The sequence below is a fragment of the Rattus norvegicus genome, chromosome 14 (assembly GCF_036323735.1).
Source record: "Rattus norvegicus strain BN/NHsdMcwi chromosome 14, GRCr8, whole genome shotgun sequence".
Lineage (NCBI taxonomy): Eukaryota > Metazoa > Chordata > Mammalia > Rodentia > Muridae > Rattus > Rattus norvegicus.
In genome coordinates this window covers 705,654-732,174 of record NC_086032.1, presented here as the reverse complement: position 1 = coordinate 732,174, position 26,521 = coordinate 705,654, and the positions used below count along the sequence as shown (strand labels likewise).

General features: G+C 38.5%; 1 protein-coding gene across 5 annotated transcripts; it reads left to right on the top strand.

Annotated features, from left to right (window-relative positions):
* The first annotated feature begins 1,155 nt into the window (after window positions 1–1,155).
* On the top strand, window positions 1,156–25,504 carry Vom2r71 (vomeronasal 2 receptor, 71). Of its 5 annotated transcripts, none has more exons than XM_063273634.1 (6): window positions 1,156–1,361; window positions 6,460–6,742; window positions 7,102–7,905; window positions 8,658–8,880; window positions 17,552–17,683; window positions 24,600–25,504. In XM_063273634.1, exons 1-6 carry the CDS (start codon window positions 1,156–1,158, stop codon window positions 25,502–25,504), a joined length of 2,553 nt encoding a protein of 850 aa, XP_063129704.1. The 5 variants fall into 5 exon arrangements, with proteins under 5 accessions (XP_063129704.1, NP_001406289.1, NP_001406288.1 ...); NM_001419360.1 differs by having other exon boundaries at window positions 8,658–8,882; window positions 17,560–17,683; NM_001419359.1 differs by having other exon boundaries at window positions 8,658–8,882; window positions 17,560–17,683; window positions 24,597–25,504.
* Window positions 25,505–26,521: the final 1,017 nt, after the last annotated feature.

Below are 26,521 nucleotides of genomic sequence, written 5' to 3'. Positions count from 1 at the left end.
GATGGATTTACTGACCCCAGTTAACTTCTAGTGGAAATAGATCTCAGTGTGGCCATCATGGGCATAAGTATAAGGTACTTCAAAAAATTACAAATCAACTACAATGCTCTGTGTCACTCATTGTAAACTAACCAACTTACATAAATTAGCATATTAGACAAAAAAATCTGTGTTGTTACAATGCAATCCAAAACATTACTGTATCAAAACAAATACCAACAAGAGGTGAATGTAAAATATAAGATGTATTCTAATAGCAGGAATAAAATTCTTTCATAAATGACAATGAAATTCTTTCATTCCTTTTAATAAAAAGTATGAAATTGTTCTCAATCATCTTAATGAGATATGAACAAATATCAGCCAAAGAAATATTTCATCAAAAGACACTGACTGCCTCAGACTGAGGATCAGGAAGAGATCTGCATTATAACTCCATGAATGTCTGCACAGATACTGATATTAGGATGAATGTTGAATCTCTATAATTCCAGGCATTACTGGTCCTAACATGATCATAGGTTCTTCAGATCTCAGGAATCACAGGAAGTTTGAGGAAATTTTGTAAACATGACTAGCATACAATACTATATTTAAAACAGAGGGAATGTTCAACTCCTGGCTCACTTTGTATGTGAGACTACCCTTCTAAAGACTAGATAATGGAAGACATAATGTACCATGATTCACCTCAAAGGCTGAATGAATGAGATCTTCATGACCTTTTCAACTATTGTATTACTATTAAAGTTCTGATGAAATCCCTTACCATGATTGCCAATTGTGTTCATACATATGGTTGTTGACACACGGTCTGGCCCAAGCTGCTCAGAAGATTGTCCCAGGAGTGTATGCCATTGATGTGAATGAAATCATGGCACCTGAGGATGGAAAAAATAATCTTCACCACATGTTTTCAGAAATGTGTTGTTCAAAAGTTTTCAGACCTCAGATGCAGAGCTCTTCCAGATACATTTTCCAGATGTATCCAAGGAGCATGGTATATAATGAGAGGAAAGGAACTGTTGAATATAATTAAGTGGATCTCCAGACAGCAGTAGCTTTAAAACAGACACATAGGTATAAATGTGTATGTGATTTTTGTCTGAGTAAGAATCAGATTTCACAATTGCTCCATCATAGATTCTAGCAGACATGAAGAAGATGTGTGCTTTCACCATTTCCTCCTTGCTCCTGAAGTTTTCTCTCATCTTGTGCAGTTTTACTGAACCCAGTTGCTTTTGGCGGATACAGAATAATGAAGATAATGATGGAGATTTACGAAGTGACTGTGGTTTTGTTCTTATCACATATGAGGGACCTATAGAAGAAAATTTTTATAATAATGTTATCAATTTTAGGTAAGTCATTAACTTTATTTCTTGCATCAAGGTCATAAATTAGAAATATATAGCTGTGTACACAAATTGTGGAATTCTGTTCTGTTCTTCCTATTGTAACATTAGGAACACTTAAAATTATATAGCACATCAATCAGCATTTTAATATTTTCAAATGTGTCACCATTTTCAATACATTGGGCTCCAATCCACCTAGCTAATAATAACAGATGTTCTGGGAGAGTATGGGACAGATGAATATATTTCATCTCAGTGCTCAGACATCACTTAAAGGTTGGCAAAATTTAGGAAAACCTAGGTGTTAAGAGAAATCTGATACTTTTTTAGTAAATTGATATATTAACATTCACACTAAAAGGTAACATCAAGCTGATGTGTAATTTAGCTAAAAGTTAATAATCTTGTTATGTCATATATTGTATCATTTTTAATATTTTGATATAGATACATATGCTTAAATGAAATGTATCTTAAACAATTATCATATTTCATAACATTAAGTTTGAAAATATTAAAAACATTTTTTACAAATGTCATCCATCAAATATTATTACTGAAATTTTTCTTATTATGTATGAAATTAGCATTTTAAATTTAATTATTTTATTAAATTTCATTCCTAATATTACCCCTTCCTGGTCTCCTGTCCCAGAGTTCTTCACCCTATTTACCCTTTTTTGTCCTCTGAGAGGGTGCATTCCAAAACCCCCACAGCCTCATTCCCGTACCATCCCAACCTCCTCAGATACCCCCACACCTTATATACCCTAGCCCCCCACCCAGCATCCTCCTCTGGTACATCAAATCTCTACAGGATTAGACACATGCTCTCTGGCTGAGTCCAGAAAAAAACAATCCTCTGCTACATATGTGGCAGAGGCCTCCAAAGAGCTCATGTATGCTTTTTGTACTAAGACTGCATGTCAATAATAATGAAATTAACATAGTTTGTAATGTTTGATTTCAAAGACTTTTTCATAGTTTGATATTTTTAAAATTTTCTAACTCATTACATAAATTTTTTCATAGAAACATAGATAATCTTTTTTAAGTAAACTGATGATTAGGAAATTTATACAGACATAACACATTTTGAATACAATCACTCTATGTCCGGTGGTATTGTATAATGGCTTTTTAAAGTGTTTCTTATTGGAAAATATCATCCTGAGTGAGATATCCAATCACAGAAAAGCACACATGGTATGCACTCATTGATAAGTGGCTATTAGCCCAAAGGCTTGAATTACCCTAGATGCCTAGAACAAATGAAACTCAAGACGGATGATCAAAATGTGAATGCTTCACTCCTTCTTTAAAAGGGGAACAAGAATACCCTTGGCAGGGAATAGAGAGGCAAAGATTAAAACAGACACAGAAGGAACACCCATTCAGAGCCTGCCCCACATGTGGCCCATACATATACAGCCACCCAATTAGACAAGATGGATGAAGCAAAGAAGTGCAGGCCGACAGGAGCCGGATATAGATCGCTCCTGAGAGACACAGCCAGAATACAGCAAATACAGAGGCGAATGCCAGCAGCAAACCACTGAACTGAGAATAGAACCCCCGTTGAAGGAATCAGAGAAAGAACTGGAAGAGCTCGAAGGGGCTCGAGACCCCTTATGAACAACAATGCCAAGCAACCAGAGCTTCCAGGGACTAAGCCACTACCTAAAGACTATACATGGACTGACCCTGGACTCTGACCTCATAGGTAGCAATGAATATTCTAGTAAGAGCACCAGTGGAAGGGGAAGCCCTGGGTCCTGCTAAGACTGAACCCCCAGTGAACTAGATTGTTGGGGGGAGGGTGGCAATGGGGGGAGGATGGGGAGGGGAACACCCATAAAGAAGGGGAGGGGAGGGGTTAGGGGGATGTTTACCCGGAAACCGGGAAAGGGAATAACACTCGAAATGTAAATAAGAAATACTCAAGTTAATAAAAAAAAATAATGTGTTTCTTAATGATTTTCTCTTTAATATTTTATGTTCTTTTATTATGCTTAATTTCCAAATATTATTTTGCATATTTTGAAACATAATGTAGTACTCATGTATTAGAAGTGGGATAATGAGGTATGGATATTATTCAATATGTGTCAATGAAAATTTTAGGGTACTAAACGATATAAATAGAAAAGTTGAATGAAATATCTTTGTTGTATTATTTAATACACAAAACACCCACTATTGTTAGGATAACTGATACATACAACAAATTTCAAATAATAAAGGTTTTTAACAAGTTATGGATTTGGAATACGGTTCAAGGCATTTTTTTTATGGATTTTGTTTTTTTGGAATTAGAGCTTCACTCTAGGACTGCTTTCAGAGGTTAAACAAGATCTTTATGGATTTTCACAATTATAAAAATTGCCATATCAGAGTGACTTACATTTATAATCTGATATTGTATTCAACTGTAAAGGTTGTTGATTTCCAAAGCTTATTTTAGGAAAGCTAGCATTTATGCAGAAGTTTAGTATATCTTGTAGTACAAAGTTTATTACAATTAAATAAAAATATTGATATTTGGAGTACTGTTGGTTTGAATATACTTGACCCAGGGTGTGGCACTATTAGGAGGTATGGCTTTGTTGGAGCAGGTTTGGCCTATTGGAGGTTTGGCCTGTATGTCACAGTGAGCCTAGGAGAATGAGACCCTCTTCCTAACAACATGAAAGCCAGTATTCTCCTAGTGGCCTTCAGATGAAGAGGGAGAACTCTCAGCTTCTCCTGCACCATGCCTTCCTGGATGCTGTTATGTTATCACCTTGATGATAATGGACTAAACCTCTGAACCTGTAAGCCATCCCCAACTAAATGCTGTCCTTATAAGACTTGCCTTGCTCATGGTGTCTGATCAAAGCAGTAAAACCCTAAAGAAGATAGAAGTTGGTACCAGGAACTGGGGTGTTGCTGTGATAAGACTGACCATGCTTGTATTTGGAAGAATGTCTATTTGGAATGCAGCAGAATGCTTTAAGTGGGGCTTAATGGGCTATCCTAATAAGAATATGAAAGCCTTTGTTGGTTAGAGTTATTTGAACTGCACAGATCTGGCCTAAGAGGTTTCAGTGGAGAAGAATTTCAGTATGTGACCTAGACTGTTTTTGTGGTATACTGTGGAAGAATGGGGATGCTTTATGCCTTTGTCTGAAAATACTGTCTGTGGCTAAGTTAAGGGAATTGATAATAATTACATTGACAAAGGAAGTCTCTAAAAATCCCAGTAGTCATTTTTTCTGGTTTAGTGTCATGAAGAACATTCTGTTCAAGCACAGAAAGATTTAAAATAATAAAATACAAAATATATGGTTCAGATAATAATAAGGGACCCTAGGAAGTGAAATGGAGCTGAATCCTCTGTTCAAAGAAATAAAGAGATCAAGGGAGTGGTGGTCTCAGGGAAAGATCCCAATCAGAGTAGCTTATTGTTTCTGTTTGCAGTGTAACAAGGAATGGTTTGGACTTTTAATCTGGAATGAACTACAATCCTGGAATAGAGGACCTACATGTGATCCAGATCTTGAGGCCGGAAAACACAGGCTTTTGATGCCATTGTTGAGGAATAGCGGATATGAAAAGCTTAGGCACAGATGTGGTGGTACACAGATTTAATCCCAGGAGACAAAGGCAGGTAGATATCTAAATTCAAGGCCAGTCTTGAACAGAGAAAGTTTTAGGTGAAGAAAAGCTGAAGCCCAGTTATAGTGCTACATGCCTTTAATCGTAGCATTCAGGAGACAGAGTCATGCAGATCTTTGTGCTCAAGGTCAATCTACAGGGAAAGCTCCAGAGTGAGGAAGTTGAAAAACAAAACTGGTAATAGAATAAGGAGTGGGGGGTGTGGATATCCCAGCCACAGAAAGTAGCAGAAATGGGCTTCTGCCATATCTCTCTGGCATTAGAATCAAAACTAGAAGGTACCAATGGGACAGTTGATGATGGTTAGCTGGAGCATTGATAAAAAAAAGAGAGACTGGCAGCAGTGAGGTGTTTTCTCAGGTAACCAGGAAACTGTTTTCCAGAGATAGCCAGGTGGTTCCATGTGCTGCAGTTGGGTTAGTGATGTGTAAGAATCACCCAGGTGGTACTGGTTTTGAAAGTACAAGGCAGTCATGGAGATCAGCTGAGACTTCGCACTGTAAGATGCCAAGAAAGGCCATTGGTGAAAGTGCAGTCTCAGTTGTAGTTGAAGTCCCAGGACTAAAGGAGTCATGTAAAGAAGGTGAGCTTTGGCACCATGAAGAGAGCCTATAGAAGGCTATTGATAAAGTCTGGTTGCAGCAAAAGTATCCAGAGTATTGAAGATGTCAGAACCATGGAATGGCCACCAATAACAATACAGCAGTGATTTGGAGTCAACTAGAGCCTACAGTGCTACAGAGGACAGGACTGGAGAAGTGAACAAGACCTTTGGAAGAACCAGAAGATCATGTGTGAATCTCAGACATTGGAACAAGAAACTGTGAAGTTAAAGTTGATTTGGATACACCAAGTTTTTAATGATGCCTGAATCTGTGGAATGAGAACTTGAAGACTATTGCGTAGTATTATTTTTTCTCCATCTTTATTAAATTGGGTATTTGGTATTTACATTTCATGTATTATTCCTTTTCCCCCAACCCCTCCCCCTCCCTTTCTATATGGGTGTCCCCCTCCTTATCCTCCCCCCATTACTGCCCTTCCCCCAAAAATCGCGTTCGCTGGGGGTTCAATCTTGGCAGGACCAAGGGTTTCCCCTTCCACTGGTGCTCTTACTAGGCTGTTCATTGCTATCTATGCAGTTGGAGCCCAGGGTCAGTCCATGAGTAGTCTTAGTAATATTATTTTATAGTACTGCAATCTAGATCATGTATGGCATTCAGAGATAAGAGTGTTTTATCCATTATCACAAATATAAAAATTATCATATCAAAGTGACCTATTTGGGGGAATTCTTTAGGCATACTCATCTCTACATATTGCTTAATTCCCAAGCTTATTTCTGGAAAGGTAGCACAGTCTCCTACTACAAACTTTATGGCAATTATAGAGAAAATTTCAAATTTCAAACATCCTCCTTTATCATCCCCTTGCCTTTTTGTAGAATACCAGCAAGAAGATATGAGGTCTTTTTGGTGCTGTTATTTGCTACTGATGAGATCAACAGGAATCCTTATCTTTTACCAAACATGTCTTTTATGTTCTCCCGCATTGTTGGCATGTGTGAAGATACATTGGGATCTCTGGAAAGAAAATATACACCACAAAGTAATTCTTGGAAATTTATTAATTATAACTGTGGAATACAGGAAGTATGTGATGTACAACTTACAGGACCATCATGGACAACATCCTTGAAACTGGCAATTAATTCTAGGAATCCAAAGGTGAGAGTGAATTAACAACTCTTTAGTCCTATTCTTAGGTGCCATGTGATCTGCATGGGACTGTGTGTGTGGTTTAACATATATTATACATACATTATCATACATTATAAAGGATTAAATAATGAGATCATAGATGTATTGGGGGAAAATAAAACTACTAAAGCATGAACACTTGAAAGATATAGTCTAGAATCTAAGAGCAACAATACTTGATATTTATAGTGTAATCTTATTATACTCAATAGGAGTTTTGAAAGGTGAGTAATGTTACTTGTATGTAAGTCCAAACTTTCTAACAATTATATTCCCTATGAAATATGTTTCAGCCTTATGTTTCATTCTCTTTCTCCATCCTTTAGGTTTTCTTTGGACCATTTAATCCTAACCTGAGTGACCATGACCAGTTTCCCTATGTCTATCAGGTAGCAACCGAGGACACATGTTTGTCCCATGCTATGGTGTCCTTGATGCTTCATTTTAGGTGGACTTGGATAGGACTGGTCATAACAGATGATGACCAGGGAATTCAGTTACTCACAGACTTGAGAGAAGAAATGGAAAGACATGGAATGTGTTTAGCTTTTGTGAATATGATCCCAGAAACCATGCAGATATACATGACAAAAGCTAAGATATATGACAATCAAATTATGACATCATCAGCCAAGGTTGTTATCATTTATGGTGAAATGAACTCTACTCTAGAAGTCAGTTTTAGAAGATGGGCATATTTAGCTGCACAGAGAATCTGGATCACAACCTCACAATGGGATGTCATCACAACTAGAAAAGATTTCAGCCTTGATTTCTTCCATGGGACTTTCACTTTTGCACACCACAATGTTGAACTTCCTAAATTTAGGCATTTTATGCAGACAATGAACACTTCCAAATACCCAGTAGACATTTCTCAGTCTATGCTGGGGTGGAATTATTTTAATTGTTCAATCTCTAAGAACAGCATTAGCAAAATAGATCATTTTACATTAAACAACACATTGGAATGGTTAGCACAGCACAAATTTGACATGTTCCTGAGTGAAGAAGGTTACAATTTGTATAATGCTGTGTACGCTGTGGCCCACACCTACCATGAACTCATTTTACAAGTAGAGTCTCAGAAAATGGCAGAACCCAAAGGATTATTCACTGACTGTCAGCAGGTAAAGTTTCTTATGCTTAGATATATCAAGGTGACCTTTTCAACAGCCCCTGAGAAACTCATGTACATTTGTTAGAGATTATTCTCTCAGTGGAAAGAATTCTACACTGCAAAACTCCCTAATGAATTGATTACCTGCATATGTATCCTACACAAGGATAACAATTAATAGGAGACAGTATTTTTATGTGAACATCAGTGAGTTTTGTGAAAATGTGTCTCAACATTTTACCAAATGAGTTCAAAATTTAAAATAGGAGCCATGAGTTTTATCATAAAAGCAATAAGTGATGACTGGAGTAGAACAATTTTCTCAAGAATTGATACATGTTCTGTGATCAATAGTCATTTAAAGTAACACTTTTAGAAACCAAAAATGATAAAGAATGAGTATTTTCTTGAGCTTATGTCTATTTCATATATGTAAACTGTATGTACATGAATGACCAACTACCACTAATCATTTCCACAACTTCCAGTTACTCAGATTTCCACTCATTCTCACATAAGTGGCTTTTTTAAAAAATATTTTTGCCAAAAGTGTACACAGAGAGAGGGGGGATGGAGGGAGCATGTTACTCTTTATTGGGTAATCATTTTAAATTAACCACGAGGTATATTGTATTTCATTACTTGGGATAATTTTAATACAGCTGCCTTTCCTGGAAGCCATTAAAATTAAAGGACAGTGTTAATTTTGTATTCCCTATATTGATATGCATATGTAATCATCTAATGATGCATCTCATTTAGGTGGCTTTGTTATTGAAAACCAGGGCATTTACTACCCCTGTTGGAGAACTGGTGAACATGAATCATAGGGAAAATCAGTGTGCCAAGTATGACATTTCCATCGCTTGGAATTTTCCTCAAGGCCTTGGATTAAAAGTGAAAATAGGAAGCTATTTCCCTTGTTTTCCACAGAGCCAACAACTTCATATATCTGAAGACTTGGAGTGGGCCACAGGAGGAACACTGGTGTGTATACCATAATTTTCCTTTTTTTCTACAGCATATTATTTGTTTTATTTTATTAATTTTATTCCTACAATATATTTTGATTCCACTTTCCCTTTCTCCAAGTGAAGTAGAAATTTCTGGTTTCTTTAACAATTCAGTTGTGTCACGTGATGGTTTTTGGAACACTTGTGATGTTTTGCTGAAAACAGACACTTGAAAGGGCATGCAATGTTTAGAAAGAGTATAAATGACAACCCAGAAACAGTGAGAAGATGCTACTGCATTGCTATGCCATGCAATGCTTCATTGATCTTTGATTGTATTTGATGGTTTTCACTGGTCTTCATTTCAGAGAAAGAAATGTAAGAAAGAACGTCTCATAGTATTCTGACTGGTTCTGGCAGCTTTCACTGACTTGTCCAGATTCAGCAGAGCCTTGCTGTTTCTGCTGGATTGTACAGCTGCCACTACTGACTTGTATTGAACTGGACTGCTGGTATCCTGACAATGAAGAGTAGCATAGGCCCAAGGAAATATTTCTTCTTTTTCCTCCATCTTTATTAAATTGGGTATTTCTTATTTACATTTCAAAATGTTATTACATTTCCCGGATTCCAGACCAACATCCCCCTAACTCCTCCCACTCCCCTTCTCTATGGGTGTTCCCCTCCCCATCCTTCCCCCATTACCACCCTTCCCCAACAAGTCTCATTCACTGGGGGTTCAGTCGTGGCAGGACCAGTCTCCTTTGACTGGTGCTCTTACTAGGCTATTCATTGCTACCTATGCGGTTGGAACCCAGGGTCAGTCCATGTATAGTTTTTTGGGTAGTGGCTTAGTCCCTGGAAGCTCTGGTTGGTTGGCATTGTTGTTCATATGGGATCTTGAGCCCCATCAAGCTCTTCCAGTCCTTTCTCTGATTCCTTCAACGGGGGTCCTATTCTCAGTTCAGTGGTTTGCTGATGGCATTCGCCTATGTATTTGCTGTATTCTGGCTGTGTCTCTCAGGAGAGATCTACATCCGAATTTGTCAGCTTGCACTTCTTTGCTTCATCCATCTTACCTAGTTTGGTGGCCGTATATGCATGGGCCACGTGTGGGGCAGGCTCTGAATGGGTAATCCTTCTGCCTCTGTTCTATCCTTTGCCTCCCTATCCCTCCCAAGTGTTTTCTTGTTCCCCTTTTAAAGAAGGAGTGAAGCATTCGCATTTCGGTCATCCTTCCTGAGTTTATGTGTTCTGTACATCGAGGGTAATTCGAGCAGTTAGGCTAATATCCACTTATCAGTGAGTGCATACCATGTGTGTTTTTCTGTGATTGGGTTATCTCACTCAGGATGATATTTTCCAGTTCCATTCATTTGCCTATGAATTTCATAAAGTCATTGTTTTTGATAGTTGAGTAGTATTCCATTGTGTAGATGTACCACATTTTCTGTATCCATTCCTCTGTTGAAGGGCACCTGGGTTCATTCCAGCTTCTGGCTATTATAAATAAGGAAGCTATGAACATAGTGGACCATGCGTCTTTGTTAAATGTTGGGGCATCTTTTCGGCATATGCCCAAGAGAGGTATAGCTGGGTCCACAAGTAGTTCAATGTCAAATTTTCTGAGAAACCTACAGCATGATTTCCAGAATGGTTGTACCAGTCTGCAATCCCACCAACAATGGAGGAGTGTTCCTCTTTCTCCACATCCTCACCAGCATCTGCTGTCACGTGAGTTTTTGAACTTAGGCATTCTCACTGGTGTGAGGTGAAATCTCAGGGTTGTTTTGATTTGCATTTCCCTTATGACTAAAGATGTTGAACATTTCTTTAGGTGTTTCTCAGCCATTCAGCATTCCTCAGCTGTGAATTCTTTGTTTAGCTCTGAACCCCATTTTTAATAGGGTTATTTGTCTCCCTGCGGTCTAACTTCTTGAGTTCTTTGTATATTTTGGATATAATCCTCTATCAGTTGTAGGATTGGTTAAGATCTTTTCCCAATCTGTTGGTTGTCACTTTGTCCTAACAACAGTGTCCTTTGCTTTACAGAAGCTTTGCAGTTTTATGAGATCCCATCTGTTGATTCTTGATCTTATAGCATAAGCCACTGGTGTTTTGTTCAGGAAATTTTCTCCAGTGCCCATGTTTTCGAGATGCTTCCCCACTTGTTCTTCTATTAGTTTGAGTGTATCTGGTTTGATGTGGAGGTCCTTGATCCACTTGGACTTAAGCTTTGTACAGGGTGATAAGCATGGATCGATCTGCATTCTTCTACATGTTGACCTCCAGTTGAACCAGCACCATTTGCTGAAAATGCTATCTTTTTCCAATGGATGCTTTTGGTTCCTTTGTCCAAAATCAAGTGACCATTTGTGTGTGGGTTTATTTCTGGGTCTTCAATTCTATTCCACTGGTCTATCTGTCTGTCTCTGTACCTATATCATGCAGTTTTTTTTTTTTATCACTATTGCTCTGTAATACTGCTTGAGTTCAGGGATAGTGATTCCCCCGGAAGTCCTTTTATTGTTGAGGATAGTTTTAGCTATCCTGGGTTTTTTGTTATTCCAGATGAATTTGCAAATTGTTCTAACTCTATGAAGAATTGAGTTGGAATTTTGATGGTGATTGCACTGAATCTATAGATCGCTTTTGTAAAATGTTCATTTTTACTATATTAATCCTGCCAATCCTTGAACATGGCAGATCTTTGCATCTTCTGAGATCTTCTTCAATTTCTTTCAGAGGCTTGAAGTTCTTATCATAGAGATCTTTCACTTGCTTGGTTAAAGTCACACCGAGGTATTTCATATCATTTGGGACTATTATGAAGGGTGTCATTTCCCTAATTTCTTTCTCGCCTTGTTTCTCTTTTGTGTAGAGGAAGGTACTGGTTTATTTGAGTTAATTTTAGACCCAACCTCTTTGCTGAAGGTGTTTATCAGGTTTAGTTGTTCTCTGTGAAACTTTTGGGGATCACTTAAGTATACAATCATGGGGTTGGGGATTTAGCTCAGTGGTAGGGCGCTTGCCTAGGAAGCGCAAGGCCCTGGGTTCGGTCCCCAGCTCCAAAAAAAAAAAAAGTATACAATCATATCATGTGCAAATAGTGGTATTTTGACTTCTTTCTTTCCAATCTGTATCCCGTTGATCTCATTTTGTTGTCTAATTGCTCTGGCTAGTTCTTCGGGAACTATATTGTATAAGTAGGGAGAGAGTGGGCAGCCTTGTCTAGTCCCTGATTTTAGTGGGATTGCTTCAAGTTTCTCTCCATTTAGTTTAATATTAGCTACTGGTTTGCTGTATATGGCTTTTACTATGTTTAGGTATGGGCCTTGAATTCCTATTCTTTCGAGGACTTTTATCATGAAGGGGTGTTGAATTATGTCAAATGCTTTCTCAGCATGTAATGAAATGATCACGTAGTTTTTATCTTTCCGTTTGTTTATATAGTGGATTATGTCGTTGACTGTTTTTGGTATATTAAACCATCCCTGCGTCCCTGGAATGAAGCCTACGTGATCATGATGGATAAATGTTTTGATGTGCTCTTGGATTTGGTTTGCAAGAATTTTATAGAGTATTTTCGCATCAATATTCATAGGGGACATTGGTCTGAAGTTCTCTTCCTTTGTTTGGTTTTTGTGTTGTTTAGGTATAAGAGTAATTGTGACTTCATAGAAGTAATTCAGTAGCACTCCATCTGTTTCAGTTTTGTGGAATAGTTTGGAAAGTATTGGTATGAGGTCTTCTATGAAAATCTGATAGAATTCTGCCATTAACCCATCTGGACCTTTGTTCTTGTTGGTCAGGAGTTTTTAATGACTGCTTCTATTTCTTTTGGAGTTATTGTGATGTTTAAATGGTTTATCTGTTCCTGATTTAACTTTGGTACCTTGTATCTATCTAAGGAATTGTCCATTTCCTGCAGATTTTCAAGTTTTCTTGAATATAGGCTTTTGAGGTAGGATCTGATGATTTTTTGAATTTCCTCTGATTCTGTAGTTATGTCTCCCTTTGTATTTCTGATTTTGTTAATTTGGACACACTCTGTGTCCTCTCATTAGTCTGGATTAGGGTTTATCTATCTTGTTGACTTTCTCAAAGAACCAACTTTTGGTTCTGTTGATTCTTTGTATGGTCCTTTGTGATTCTACTTGGTTGATTTCAGCTCTGAGTTTGATTATTTCCTGCCTTCTAGTCCTCCTGTGTGTATTTGCTTCTTTTTGTTCTAGAGCTTTTAGGTGTGCTGTCAAACTGCTGATATATGCTCTCTCCTATTTCTTTCTGCAGGCACTCAGCGCAATGAGTTTTCCTCTTAGCACAGCTTTCATTGTGTCTCATAAGTTTGGGTATGTTGTACCTTCACTTTCATTAAATTCTAAGAAGTCTTTAATTACTTTCTTTTTTTTCCTTGTCCAGGTTATCATTGAGTAGAGTATTGCTCAACTTCTACGTATATGTGGACGTTCCTTCCTTATTGTTATTGAAGGCCAGCTTTAGCCCGTGGTGGTCTGATAGGATGCATCGAATTATTTCTATCTTTCTGTATCTGTTGAGGCCTGGTTTGTGACCGATTATATGTTCAGTTTTGGAGAAAGTACCATGAGCTGGTGAGAAAAAGGTATATCCTCTTTTTAGGATAGAATGTTCTGTTAATATTTATTAAGTCCATTTGGTTCATAACTTCTGTTAGTCTGTCAAAGTCTCTGTTTAATTTCTGTTTCCATGATCTGTCCATTGATGAGAGTGGGGTTTTGAATCTCCTACTATTATTGTGTGAGGTACAATGTATGTTTTGAGATTTAGTAAGGCTACTCCAACTTGGTTCTTCAGACCATTTGCTTCGAAAGTTGTTTTCCAGGCTTTTACTCTGATATGTTGTCTGTCTTTGTCTCTGAGGTTTGTTTCCTGTAGGCAGCAAAATGCTGGGTCCTCTTTATGTATCCAGTTTGTTAGTCTTTGTCTTTTTTTTAAGGTAATTGAGTCCATTGTTGTTGAGAGATGTTAAAGAATAATGATTATTGCTTCCTGTTATCTTTGTATTTGGAGGTGAGATTATGTTTGTGTGCTTGTCTTCTCTTTGTTTTGTTGCAAAATGATTAGTTTCTTGCTTTTTCTAGTGTGTAGCTTGCCTCTCTGTGCTGGGCTTTGTCATTTATTATCCTTTTGCAGGGTTGGATTCATTGAAAGATATTGTGTAAATTTGGTTTTGTCATGGAATATCTTGGTTTCTCCATCTATGTTAATTGAGAGTTTTGCTGGATACAGAACCTAGGCTGACATTTTTGTTCTCTTAGGGTCTGTATGACATCTGTTCAAGATCTTCTGGCTTTCATAGTCTCTGTTGAGAAATCTGGTGTAATTCCAATCGGTTTGCCTTTGTATGTTACTTGATCTTTTCACCTTATTGCTTTTAATATTCTTTCTTTCTTTAGTGCACTTGGTGTTTGACAATTATGTGATGGAAGGAGTTTCTTTTCTGTTCCAGTCTATTTGGTGTTCTGTAGGCTTCTTGTATGTTTATGGGCATCTCTTTCTTTAGGTTAGGGAAGTTTTCTTCTCTGATTTTGTTCAAGATATTTATGGGCCTTTAGAGTTGGGAGTGTTCCCTCTCTTCTATACCTATTATCCTTAGGTTTGATCTTACCACTGTTCTCTGGATTTCCTGTAAGTTTGGGGTCAGTAGCTTTTTCCTTTTTACATTAACTTTGACAGTTGTATTGATAATTTCTATGGAATATTTTGCTCCTGAGATTCTCTCTTTTAGCTCTTGTATTCTGTTGCGGATGCTTGAATCTATGACTCTTTTTCTCTTCATTTGGTTTTCTATATCCAGAGTTCTTTCCTTTTGGGCTTTCTTTATTGTTTCTCCTTCCATTTTCAATTTCTTCACCTGTTTGATTGTGTTTTCCTGTAATTCTCTCAGGGATTTTTGTATTTCCTCTCTATGGACTTCTACCTTTTTACTTGTGTTTTCCTGCATTTCTCTAATTGAGTTCTTTATGTCTTTCCTAAAGACCTCCATCATCATGATCAAATGTGATTTTCAATCTAGATCTGGCTTTTCTGGTGTGTTTGGATATTCAGTGTTTGCTTTGATGGGATAATTGGGCTCTGATGATGCCATGTAGTCTTGGTTTGTGTTGCTTGCATTCCTGAGCTTGCCTCTTGCCATCAGGTGGTCTCTGGTGTTACCTTATCTCCTATTCCTGACAGTGGCTAGACTGTCCTATATGCCTGAGTGTCAGGAGTGCTTTAGACGTGTTTTCCTGTTTTCTTTCAGCCAGTTATGTGAACAGAGTATTCTGCTATCAGGCATGTAGTCGTTCATGTACCCTGGCTTTCAGCTGTTCCTATGGGCATGTGTCTTGAGTCTACCAGGCAGGTGACTTGGAGCAGAAAAGTTGGTCTTACTTCTGTTCTCGGGCCTGAAGCTGCTCCTTGGGGCTCGGATGCAGCTCTTCATGAGGGCAGCAACCAGAAGGGCCTGCCCATATTTCTCCCCTGTCCTGGTGTGTATGGGGACTAGATGGCCCTAGGCATTCTCCTCTACAGTCAGAAATGTGAGCAGAGATTAGTCTCCTCTGGTTTCCCAGTCCTGTCTGCCCCTCTGAAGGTTTAGCTCTCCCTCCCACGAACTTGGGTGCAGGGAGCTGTTTGATCTGGTCCCTTCAGATCTGGGCGTATTCTGGACTGCAGGGCTCCTGCAGCTTGACTGCCCCTACCTTCCTGTTCCCAGAGGCCCTATATACTTTCCTTTTGGGCCAGGGATGTGGGCAAACATGGGCTGTAGTTTCGGTCTCTCTTGCCCTGCAGTCTCAGGAGTGCCCACACATCTGGGCAATGAGCTTTCTCTCCCAGGGAGTTTTGGGAGCAGGGAGCTGTGGACTGGGATCAGCTAGGTTCCAGTGCCTGGTAGGAACTAGAAGTATCTGGACCCAGAGGAATTTTGCCTCTCTGTGTCTGAGTCCACCAGGCAGGTCACTTGGAGCAGAAAAATTGGTCTTACCTCTGGTCTTGGGCCTGAAGTCACTCCTCAGGGCTGGGTTTCAGCTCTCTGTGAGTGCAGCAGCCAGAAGGGCCTGCCCCAACTTCTGGGTCCCTGTACACAGGGGCCCCTGATGTCACTAGATGTTTTCCTCTAGCATAGCATGTGGCATAGAGTAGTCTTCTCTGATTTCCCAGGTGTGTCTGTCCCTCTGAAGTCTAGCTTTCCCTCCCTCAGGATTTGGGTACAGGTTGCTGTTTCACTGGTTCTGTTCATATCCAAGCACAGTCTGCATGACAGGGCTCCTGCAGCTTGACTGCCCCTATCTTTCTGTGCCCAGAGGCCTTATACAGTTTCCTCTTGGGCCAGGGATATGGGCAAAAGTAGGCAGAAGTTTTGCTCTCTCTTGCCCTGCAGTCTCAGGATTGCCCACACATTTGGGTGATCAGCATTCTCCCCAACAGGGTTTGGGAGCAGGGAGCTGTGAGCCTTGATCCGCAAGGTTCTGATGTCCTCATTTTAATAGCTGAGTAACATTTCCTTGCAAAAGTCCCATCCTCAGCAGCATGGAAATTTGATAATTCACAACTCCCTATGTGTCTGGGTTATAGGGTTCAAAGGTCTTAGGATTCCATGCTCTAATGTACCTACAAGTCTAATCTCCTAACAATACAGAAATGTACTTATGAAATTGAAAATAATATATGTGTATATGTATAATCAAAGTTTTGTAACTGCATATAAGTCATAAAATTTTATCAATCTGTCTGAACATATTTATTCCCTAATGAGGTATAGTATATGCTCATTAACAGAAATATTTCTCTGCATTCTAGGCTTTGTTTTAAACTTAGAAAAACTTTATTAATTCTATGAGAGTCTTATATAACATGCTTTGTTCATATTATCAAAGAACCTTTGCTTGATCTACCCTACCTTCTCTCTCCCCTCTAATCAGTATCCTTATTATTTTATTTATAAATCATGTGAGACATTCTAGCCTAATTTGGCTTACTTGGTGAACATAGGCTAGCCTAAGCTACAATGTGGGACCTTCTAAAAACAAAAACAACTCAGAGAGAGAGAGAGAGAGAGAGAGAGAGAGAGAGAGAGAGAGAGAGAGGAGAGAGAGGAAGAGAAGAAAAGGGGAAGGGAGAGGGAGAGGAGGAGCGAGAAGGTGAGGGGAAGGGAGGGAGAGAGGCATGATGACAAAGCACAATGCCTTTCACCATGCAAAATATATCCTTGGAGTTGCTATACCTGAAAAGAAGACAATTTCACATTATGTTCTAGTCTTTTTCAAGAAGTTTCTTTTATCATGAATGGCATGTTGTTTTACAATAAAATGTGTGGTTACTATGAAAAAAAATGAGGTGAGAGAAACTAATGCCACCTTAATGTTCCATTTCCATTTAGTCACTTTAGGAGGGAAAATTTTTAAATCTATACAACACAAATATTACACACTTAATATCACATGATGCAATGAATTTGTGTGACATTCAGGGCATTGGGGGCTTACATATAATAATAAAGTGCCTGAAATTGATACATGATTTATCAGAGAAATATGTAAATGTATAGTAATATCTGATATGTAGACATATATATAATATAACTACATAAAAACCATGAAATTTTGTTACATATGTATGAAAACATATATATGTCATTATACACACGATATGTATACATATATATTATACATATATATCCTCAGATTCCCACATCCATGTGTAGTGTGGCATGCATTGCTGGATTCAGGAAAATTCATCAGAAACAAGTAACACACTGTTGCTTTGACTGTGCCCATTGCCCAGAAAATGAGGTTTCCAATGAGACAGGTACATGCTTCCTTGCAGAGAAAAATTGCTAAATTCAAGTATCATCTCTTTTCACAGTAGAAATGTAAAATTCCTTAGATGGAAATCTCCTTGCAGAGAAAAATTGCTAAATTCAAGTATCATCTCTTTTCTCAGTAGAAATGTAAAATTCCTTAGATGGAAATTAAAAACTTTAAATCTGTGTGTTTTTCAGAATTTAATCATTTGAATGATACCAACATTTTTGGATGCTGCTAATAACCTGCAATGTCTTCTACAAACAACTCATTTCTCTCACAGTATGATGGGTACTGGTTTTTATTTTGCAAAAAAAAAAAAAAACTTTTAGAGGGGGAAATATTTTAATCATTTATTTTTTAATATTATCCCTCTCATCCTGTCATCTCAAGTCTGTATAAGATTAGGCGCTTCCATTCCCACTGAGGCCAAACATGAAAGCCCAAATAGAAGTACATATCACACATACAGGCAACAGCTTTTTAGATAGGCCCCTATTCCAGGTGTTCAGGACCCACAGGGAACCCAGCTACATATCTGCTACATATGTGAACAGAAGCCTAGGTCCAGCCTGTGTATGTTCTTTGCTTGGTGGTTCAGTCTCCAAGAGCCCCAAGTGTCCAGGTTAGTTCATTTCTTGATCTTCTTGTGGAGATCCTATCCATTTAGAGGCTGAAACCCCTCCTCCTATTATTCGATAATAGTCCCTACACAGCATCCAAAGATTGGCTATAGGTGTCTGCATGTATTTAAATCAGCTGCTGGGTAGAGCCTCTCAGCGGACAGCCATGCTAGTCTCCTATCTGCAAGCATAACAGAATATCATTACTAGTGTCAAGGAGTGGTGTTTGCCCACGGGTTGGGTCTCAAGGAGGGCCTATTATTGCATGGCCTTTACAACACTCTCTGCTCCATCCCAAATCCCTGTATTTCTTCTAGACAGGATATGTTTGGGGTTGAACATTTTGAGGGTGGGTTGGTGTACCTTTGGCTGCATCAGGGTTCCTTCCTGACCCTAGGAGGCAGCCTCCCCAGTCTTCATATCCCCAATGCTGTGAGTCACAGCTAAGGACAAGTGATTTTTGGACAACTCTCCTATACCAGGACTCCGTTTTTTTTTTTTTTTCCTGGGGATGCTCCCTAACACCCCTTCCCATTGGCTGCAGATTTTCATACATTCTCCTGATCATCCCATCTGGCCATCCCCTTTGCCACTCCCTATACCTGACCCAAACCCTCTTACTCTCATCTACATCCCCTTTTACACCCAGTTTCCTCCCTTCATTGTCATCCATGACCACTTAACCACACACCCCACTTCCACATGAGGTTCAAGCATCCTGGCTTGTGTCCTCCTTCCTGTCCAGCCTCCTTGGTTCTGTGAAATGTAGCATTGGGATCCTATATTTTATCCTAATGGACACTTAAAAGTGAGTAAATACTGTGCATGTCCTTTTGGGACTGGGTTACCCCATTTAAGATGATAATCTCATGGTCCATCCACTTGCAATATCCATTGCAAAATTCATGGATGTCTTTGCTCTTCACAGATGAGTACTATTCCATTGTGTAGATGTAACACATTTTCTTTATCACTCTTCATTTGAGTGACATCTGGATTGCTTCCAGTTTCTGTTTATTATGAATAAAGCTGCTGTGAACATAGTTCAGCAAGTATCTTTGTGGGATTGTCGAACATCTTTTAGGTATACACACAGGAGTGACATACTATTCTCTATTTTCTGAGAAACTGCCAGTTCATTTCCAAAGTGGTTATACAAGTTAGCACTCCTACCAGCAGTGGAGTACTGTTCCCCTTGATGCATATCCTTGTCAGCATGTGGTTTCTCTTGAGTTTTAAAGTATATAATTTTCCCTGTTTTGGTTATTTTATTTATCTACACTTCAAATGTTATCTTCCTTCCCAGTTCCCCTTTCACATATGCCCTTTCCAACTCCCTCTCCCCTCCTTCTATGAGAAAGCTCCCTCATCCACCCACCCACTACCACCTCACTGCCCTAGCATTCCCCTATACTTGGGCATTGAGCCTTCACAGGACCAAGGGCCTGCCCTCCCACTAATTCCAGATAAAGCCATCCTCTGCTAAATATGCATCTGGAACCATGGGTCCCTCCATGTGTACTCTTTGGTTGGTGGTTTAGTCCCTGGGAGCTCTGGGGAGTGTAGTTGGTTGATATTGTTATTATTCCTATTGGGTTGTACTTTATATTTTGTTCACTGCCCCCTATCAGTCTGCTCATCCCACAATCCTTCTCCAACCCATCTTTTCCTCTGAGTGGGTGGGGCCCTCTATGAATCCTTCCCACCCTGGCACTTCAAGACTTGCAAGACTAGGCGTTTCCTTTCCCACTGAGCTCAGACAAGGCAGTTCAGGTAGTAAAGCATATCCCCCACATAGGTAACAGCTTTTGGAATAGACCCTGTTCCACTGGTTTGGGACAAAACATGAAGAGCACGCTGCACATCTGCTAAATATATGCAGGGTTGCCTAGGTCCAGCCTGTGTGTTTTCTTCAGTTGGTGGTTCTGATTCTGAGAATTACTAGGATTTAGTTTAGTTGACTCTATTGGCCTTCCTATGGTGTCCCTCTCCCCTTAGAGATGCACAATCCTTCATTCTACTGTTTCATAACAGTCTCCATACTCCATCCACTGGTTTTGGCTGTGGGTGTCTGTATCTGTCTAAGTCAGCTGCTTGGTAGTGCCTCTCAGAGGACATATATAGGCTTTGAAGCAAGATCTAATTATTCTTTTAATTTCTTCACTATCAGTTGTTATCTCTCCCTTTTCATTTCTCATTTTGTTTTTTGTTTTTTGTTTTTTGTTTTTTTGTTTTTGATTTTGTTTTTTTTTTTGTTTTGTTTTGGATAGTGTCTGCCTTTTGTTTTGCCTGGGGTTTGTCTATCTTGTTGATTTTTCCAAAGAACCAGCTTTTGGTTTAGTTGATTCTTTGTATTGTTTTCCTTCTTTCAGCCCTGATTTTGATTATTTCCTGCCTTCAAGTCCTCTTTGGTGGTCTTGCTTCTGCTTTTCTAGAGTGTTCAGGTGTACCTTTAAACCTGGTGTGCTGGTATGAGAACTTTCTCATTTCTTACCATGAAATTAGAACTATCCTCATACCACTGCTTTCATTGTGTCCTATAAATGTATTCATTTTGTGCCTTCATTTTTGTTGAATTCTAGAAAGTGTTTAATTTCTTTCCTTATTTCTTTCATGACCCAGAAATCATTGAGTAGAAAGTTGTTCAATTTGTGTGAGCAGGTAGATTTTCTGGTGTCTCTGTTATTGAAGTCCAGCTTTAATCCATAATCATCTCATAAGATACAAGGGGTTATGTCAAATCTCTTGTTTCTTTGATATTTGCTTTGTGACTGACTATATGGTCAATTTCAGAAAGGATCCATGAGGTGTTGAGAGAAAAACTGTATTCCTTTGTGTTTGGGTGAAATATCCTATAGATGTCTGTTAGGTCCATTTAATTCATAATGTTTGTTAATTATTTCTGTTTAATTTTCCTCTGGATGACCTTTCGTTTGGTGTAAGTGGGTTGTTGAAGCTTCCCACCAATAGTTTGTGGTGTTTCACCTGTGATATAAGCTTTAACAGTGTTTCATTTACAAACATGGTTCCCACTGTGTTTCATGCCATAGATGTCCATAATTGAGATATTGTCTTGGTAGAGTTTTCCTTTGATGAGTACAGAAGTGTCCTTCCCTGTCTCTTTTGATTAATTGTGGTTAAAAGTCTATTTTACTAGATTTCAGAATGGCTACTCCAGCTTGCTTTTTGATTTTGTTGGCTTACAATTTTTTTTTCCAGCCCTTTCCTCTGAGGTATTGTGTATCTTTATTACTGAGGTTTTTCTTGTACACAGCAGAATAGTGGATCCTGTTTTCTCATCCATTCTGATACCCTGTGTCTTTTTATTGGGGAATGGAGTCTATTGATTTTGAGAGATATTAATGACCAGTGATTATTATTTCCTGTTATTTTGTTGCTGGTGTGTGTGTGTGTGTGTGTGTGTGTGTGTGTGTGTGTGTTTACATGTGCTTCCCTGGGTTTTGCTGGTATGGGATTACTTATTTCCTGTGTTTTCTTGGATACCATTATCTTTGTGCAATTGAAGTCTCCTCATAATTTCTGTAGGGATTGTTTTGTGGATATATATTGTTTCAATTTGTTTGTATTAAAATATCTTGTTTTCTCTATCTATGGTGATTGAGAATTTTGTTGGGATTGTAATCTAGGTTGGCATCTGTGGTTAATTAAAAGCTGAAAGTTACCTGTCCAGTCACTTCTAGCTTTTAGAGTCTCTTTTGGGAAGTATGGTGTAACTCTGATAGGTTTGCCACTGCATGTTCCTGCCCCCCTTTCACCTGCTGCTTTTAATAATTTTGTTTTGTAGATTTTGTCTTTTGATTATTATGTGCTGGAAAGGTTTTCTTTCTGGTCCAGACTAGTTGTTGTTCTATAAGCTTCTTGTATGTTTATAGGAATCTCTTCCTTTAGGTAGGGAAGTTTTCTTCTATGATTTTCCTGAAAATGTTTTCTGGAACATGGAGCTGGAACTCCTCTCCTTCTCCTATTCCTTTTATTCTTAGGTTAGGTCTTTTGATGGTAACCCAGACTTCCTGGGTGTTCTGTTTCAGAAATTTTTACATTTAAATTTTTCTTTGACTGATGCATCAATTTATTCTATTGTATCTTCTACATCTGAGATTCTCTTTTCCATCCCCTATATTCCTTAGGTGATGTTTGTTTCTGTTGTTCCTATTCTCTTCCCTAGGTTTTCCATCTCCAGGAGTCCCTCAACTTATATTTTCGTTTTTTATTGCGGGTATTTCCACTTTCAGTCTAGTGCAGTTTTAGTTATTTCCATCCGCTATTTAATTGTATTTTGGTGTATATCTTTAAGGGAGTCATTTGTTCCTCTTTAAAAACCTCTACCTATTAGATTGTATTTTCCTATATTTTAAGGGATTTATTGCTTTCCTCTTTAATGGTCTCTATGATGCTTTGTCTAGTTCCATTTATCTGAACACAAATTTAATAATGTCACTTGTGAAGGCTGAATAATAGTTGATTGTGTAAATGTACACATTTTCTTTCTTTTTTACTATTTTCTTTACATTGAAGACATTACCCCGCCTTCAGTCTTCCCTCCCACAGCTAATCACTCTATTTCCCTTCCCATCTGCCTCTAAGAGGATGCTCCTCCTCTGCCTCCTGGTCTCCTCCTTTCCTGGGTCCTCAAGTCTCTACAGGATTAGGTGTATCCTCTCCAACTGAGGTCAAAGACGTCAGTGCCAGAGACTAAGCCTCTATCATCCTAATAAGACTGGATTTATGATCATTTTCTTGCATTTCAGTTGTGTCAGGATATCTTCTGCTTGCTGTAGAAGGGTAACTGTGCTCTGAAAGTGCCATATTGCCCTGGATTTTGTTGATTCTGTACATTGAATGACCTTTAACCATCAGGATGGATTTGGTCAGTGGATGTTTTTGTTGTATTAAGTATATTGGGGGTGTTAAACTCTCTGGCCCTGGTGTTGGAAATCCTTAGGTTGTATGATTCTGGATGTGTGGGTTTCTATGGTTCAGGATCTACAGGTCTGTATGTTTCAGTAGCTACATATCCAACAAACGTTGGCAGAGAGATAACAGGAAATGGATTTCTGCCTGGGTATCAGGCTACTCAGGGCAGCTTGGCTTGCTCCAGAAGACTCAGCAACAGGGAAGATGGGTGGGAAAAGGGATGCTTACGTGTATGGTTCAGTATCCACACATCTGATGAAGGTAGGTGGAGATGTGGAGGAGGGTGAATGGAGGTTCCCCCAGAATAGCAGGATGCTCAGGGTAGCTTTGCTTGTTCCAGAAGACTCAGCAAGCAGGGAACATGGATGGGAATGGGAAACTTACCAGTATGGTTCAGGCTCAGCAAGTATGATGAAAATGGGAAGAGAGATGGCAGTGGAATCCTATAAGCAATCTTTAAACAGTACATTTTAAGCATAGATTATGCATATGCTCAATCTTTCTATATTCTTTGAACAAAGTAACTTGTCTACATGATCAGGCCACGATGTATTCCTCCTATAATCCAGCTTGGTCCCTGACAAGGGCCATTTAATTGTTGTTATGAAACATTTTAAGAGCTAACATGGCTTAAAGGATGAAATACTTGCTGTCAAAGAATGAGGAAAAAAACAAAGATTCCAGGAATGCACTCAAAGGTGAAGTAGTGCTCATCATCAATCACAGCCCAGCTAAGGAAAGAGGGATGAATGTAAATATTAATAAACTTCATGCCATCTAGCTTGTAATGTGTAGTTGGGAAAAAGGAGATCTTACCTCACTAAAAGTGTGAAATGTATCAGTCTATGAAGCACACAGTTTTAATAATGGGAATATTGTTTTATGCAAAGAGTATTTACATGAATAGCTTTATGTTCTTGTACCTATGTGAAGATGTTGACATATGGCAAAACCCTCAAAGCCAGCGAACTGCATAATGCAGTTCATCAGCTGGCATTGAGAACTATATCAGCTCATTTCATATTTCTGTGATAGTTAATTTAAGGTTCAGGGAATTAAACAATATGACTTCATGCATATTATCATTAAAATGCACTGAAAAATGAAGTATCTTTTCATTCTTGTTTAATTAATAAGTTTATTCTCCTCTATTCCTAAGATGATATTTTATTCCATCAACAATCATAAGATAACATAATGCAGTCCTGAGGCAACGATCCCTACAGCAATAAGGATTATTAATATTAACACAGATGCTCAACACCACAATAATTTTAAGATAGTCTCTGAGTAATGAAAATACTCAATTGTTAAGTACATAATTATTATATCTTATGAGGGCTTGTTGTTTTATGCCAGCAGATATGGAGCAGTGTGTGAGGTGTCCAGATGATAAGTATGCCAACTTAGAGCAAACCTACTGCCTCCAAAGAGTTGTGTCATTTCTGGCTTATGAAGATCCACTGGGGATGGCCCTAGGCTGCACAGCTCTGTGCTTCTCTACCCTCACAGTTCTAATACTCTTCACCTTTTTAAAGTACAAGGATACTCCTATTGTAAAGGCCAATAACTGCCTTCTCAGCTACATCCTGCTCATCTCTCTAATCTTCTGTTTTCTCTGCTCTTTGCTCTTCATTGGACACCCCAACCATATCACCTGCATCCTGCAGCAAACCACATTTGGAGTATTTTTCACAGTGGCTATTTCAACTGTGTTGGCCAAAACAATAACTGTGGTCATGGCTTTCAAGATCAGTACTCCAGGAAATAGGATGAAAGGAATGCTGACCTCAGGGGCACCTAACTTGGTCATTCCCATTTGTACCCTAATCCAACTTGTTCTCTGTGGAATCTGGTTGGGAACATCTCCTCCCTTTATTGACCGAGATATACAATCTGAACCTGGCAAGACCATCGTTATTTGCAACAAAGGGTCTATCTTTGCCTTCCACTTTACCTTGGGATACTTGGACTCTTTGACTCTGATGAGCTTTGCTGTGGCATTCTTGGCTAGGAACCTTCCTGACAGATTCAATGAAGCCAAGTTTCTAACTTTCAGCATGCTGGTGTTCTGTAGTGTGTGGATCACCTTCCTCCCTGTCTATCACAGCACAAAGGGAAAAGTCATGGTGGTCGTGGAGGTCTTTTCCATCTTGGCTTCTAGTGCAGGATTGCTAGGGTGTATCTTTGTGCCAAAGTGTTATGTTATTTTAGTTAGAACAGATTCAAATTTTCTTCAAAAATACAAAGATAAATTTCATTATTGAAACTTCAGTAATTTTGAAATGTTAGATGATATTCAACATATCTTTCTCTTTTGTCTTAACAAAAGTACTACTAAATCATACAAATAATTTAAATAATATACTAAGATTTTGTATACACACAAACATACTAGGATATCACTGCCTAATGAAATACAAATAACTAAGGCTTGGGAGATGATGGTTTCATTCATGAGTGCACAAATCTAAACGTTGAGAATAGGGAATCTCAATTGAGAAATGGTTGCCATCATTTTGACATGTACATGTGTGTAAGTCATGTTCTTAATTAATATGAGACAACTCAACTGCTTGAGGACAGTGCTACCTCTAGGCAAGTCCTAGGAAGTATGAGAAAGAGGATTGTATACAACATGGACATGAATCTAGTAATGAGCATTATTCCATGGACTCTACTTGGGCTTCTGCATCCGTGTTCTTGCCTTGGCTTCATTCAATTATCTGTGACCAAGGTTCACCAGGAAATCAACATATTTTTCATGTGTTCCTTTTGACCATGGTGTTTTGTTACAGTAACAGAAACTAAGACATTAGCAAAATATTAAGTTGTCTCATTAGTGATTTGGAATATCATAGATTACAGATGCAGTAAAAAGAACCCATTTGAAAGAAGAAACAAGATTGAATGTTAGTAGAGTGTGGAGCATAGTGACAGCATTGCTTATTATTGATGGCCATCACAGAAGAGCGGGATTTTGAGTAGCTTTACAATGTATTATGAAGATGCTAAGAATATAAGATAAAATGTTTAAAATCAAACAGTATATGAAAAGAACAATGGGGTTCAGATTGTGCCTGCAATATAAGACTCTTGTACTTTATTTGAAAACACACAATTTTAAAATGAAATGAATGTGTTTCATTCACTGATAAGTAGTGAAAATAATACCAGACACAAGACCTTTATCACATTAAGGTTGGTGAAGTCTGTAATCATAGAAATCGTCTATATGAAGGGTCTCACAATAAATTTTACATGAAAAAGAGTTACTAAATCTT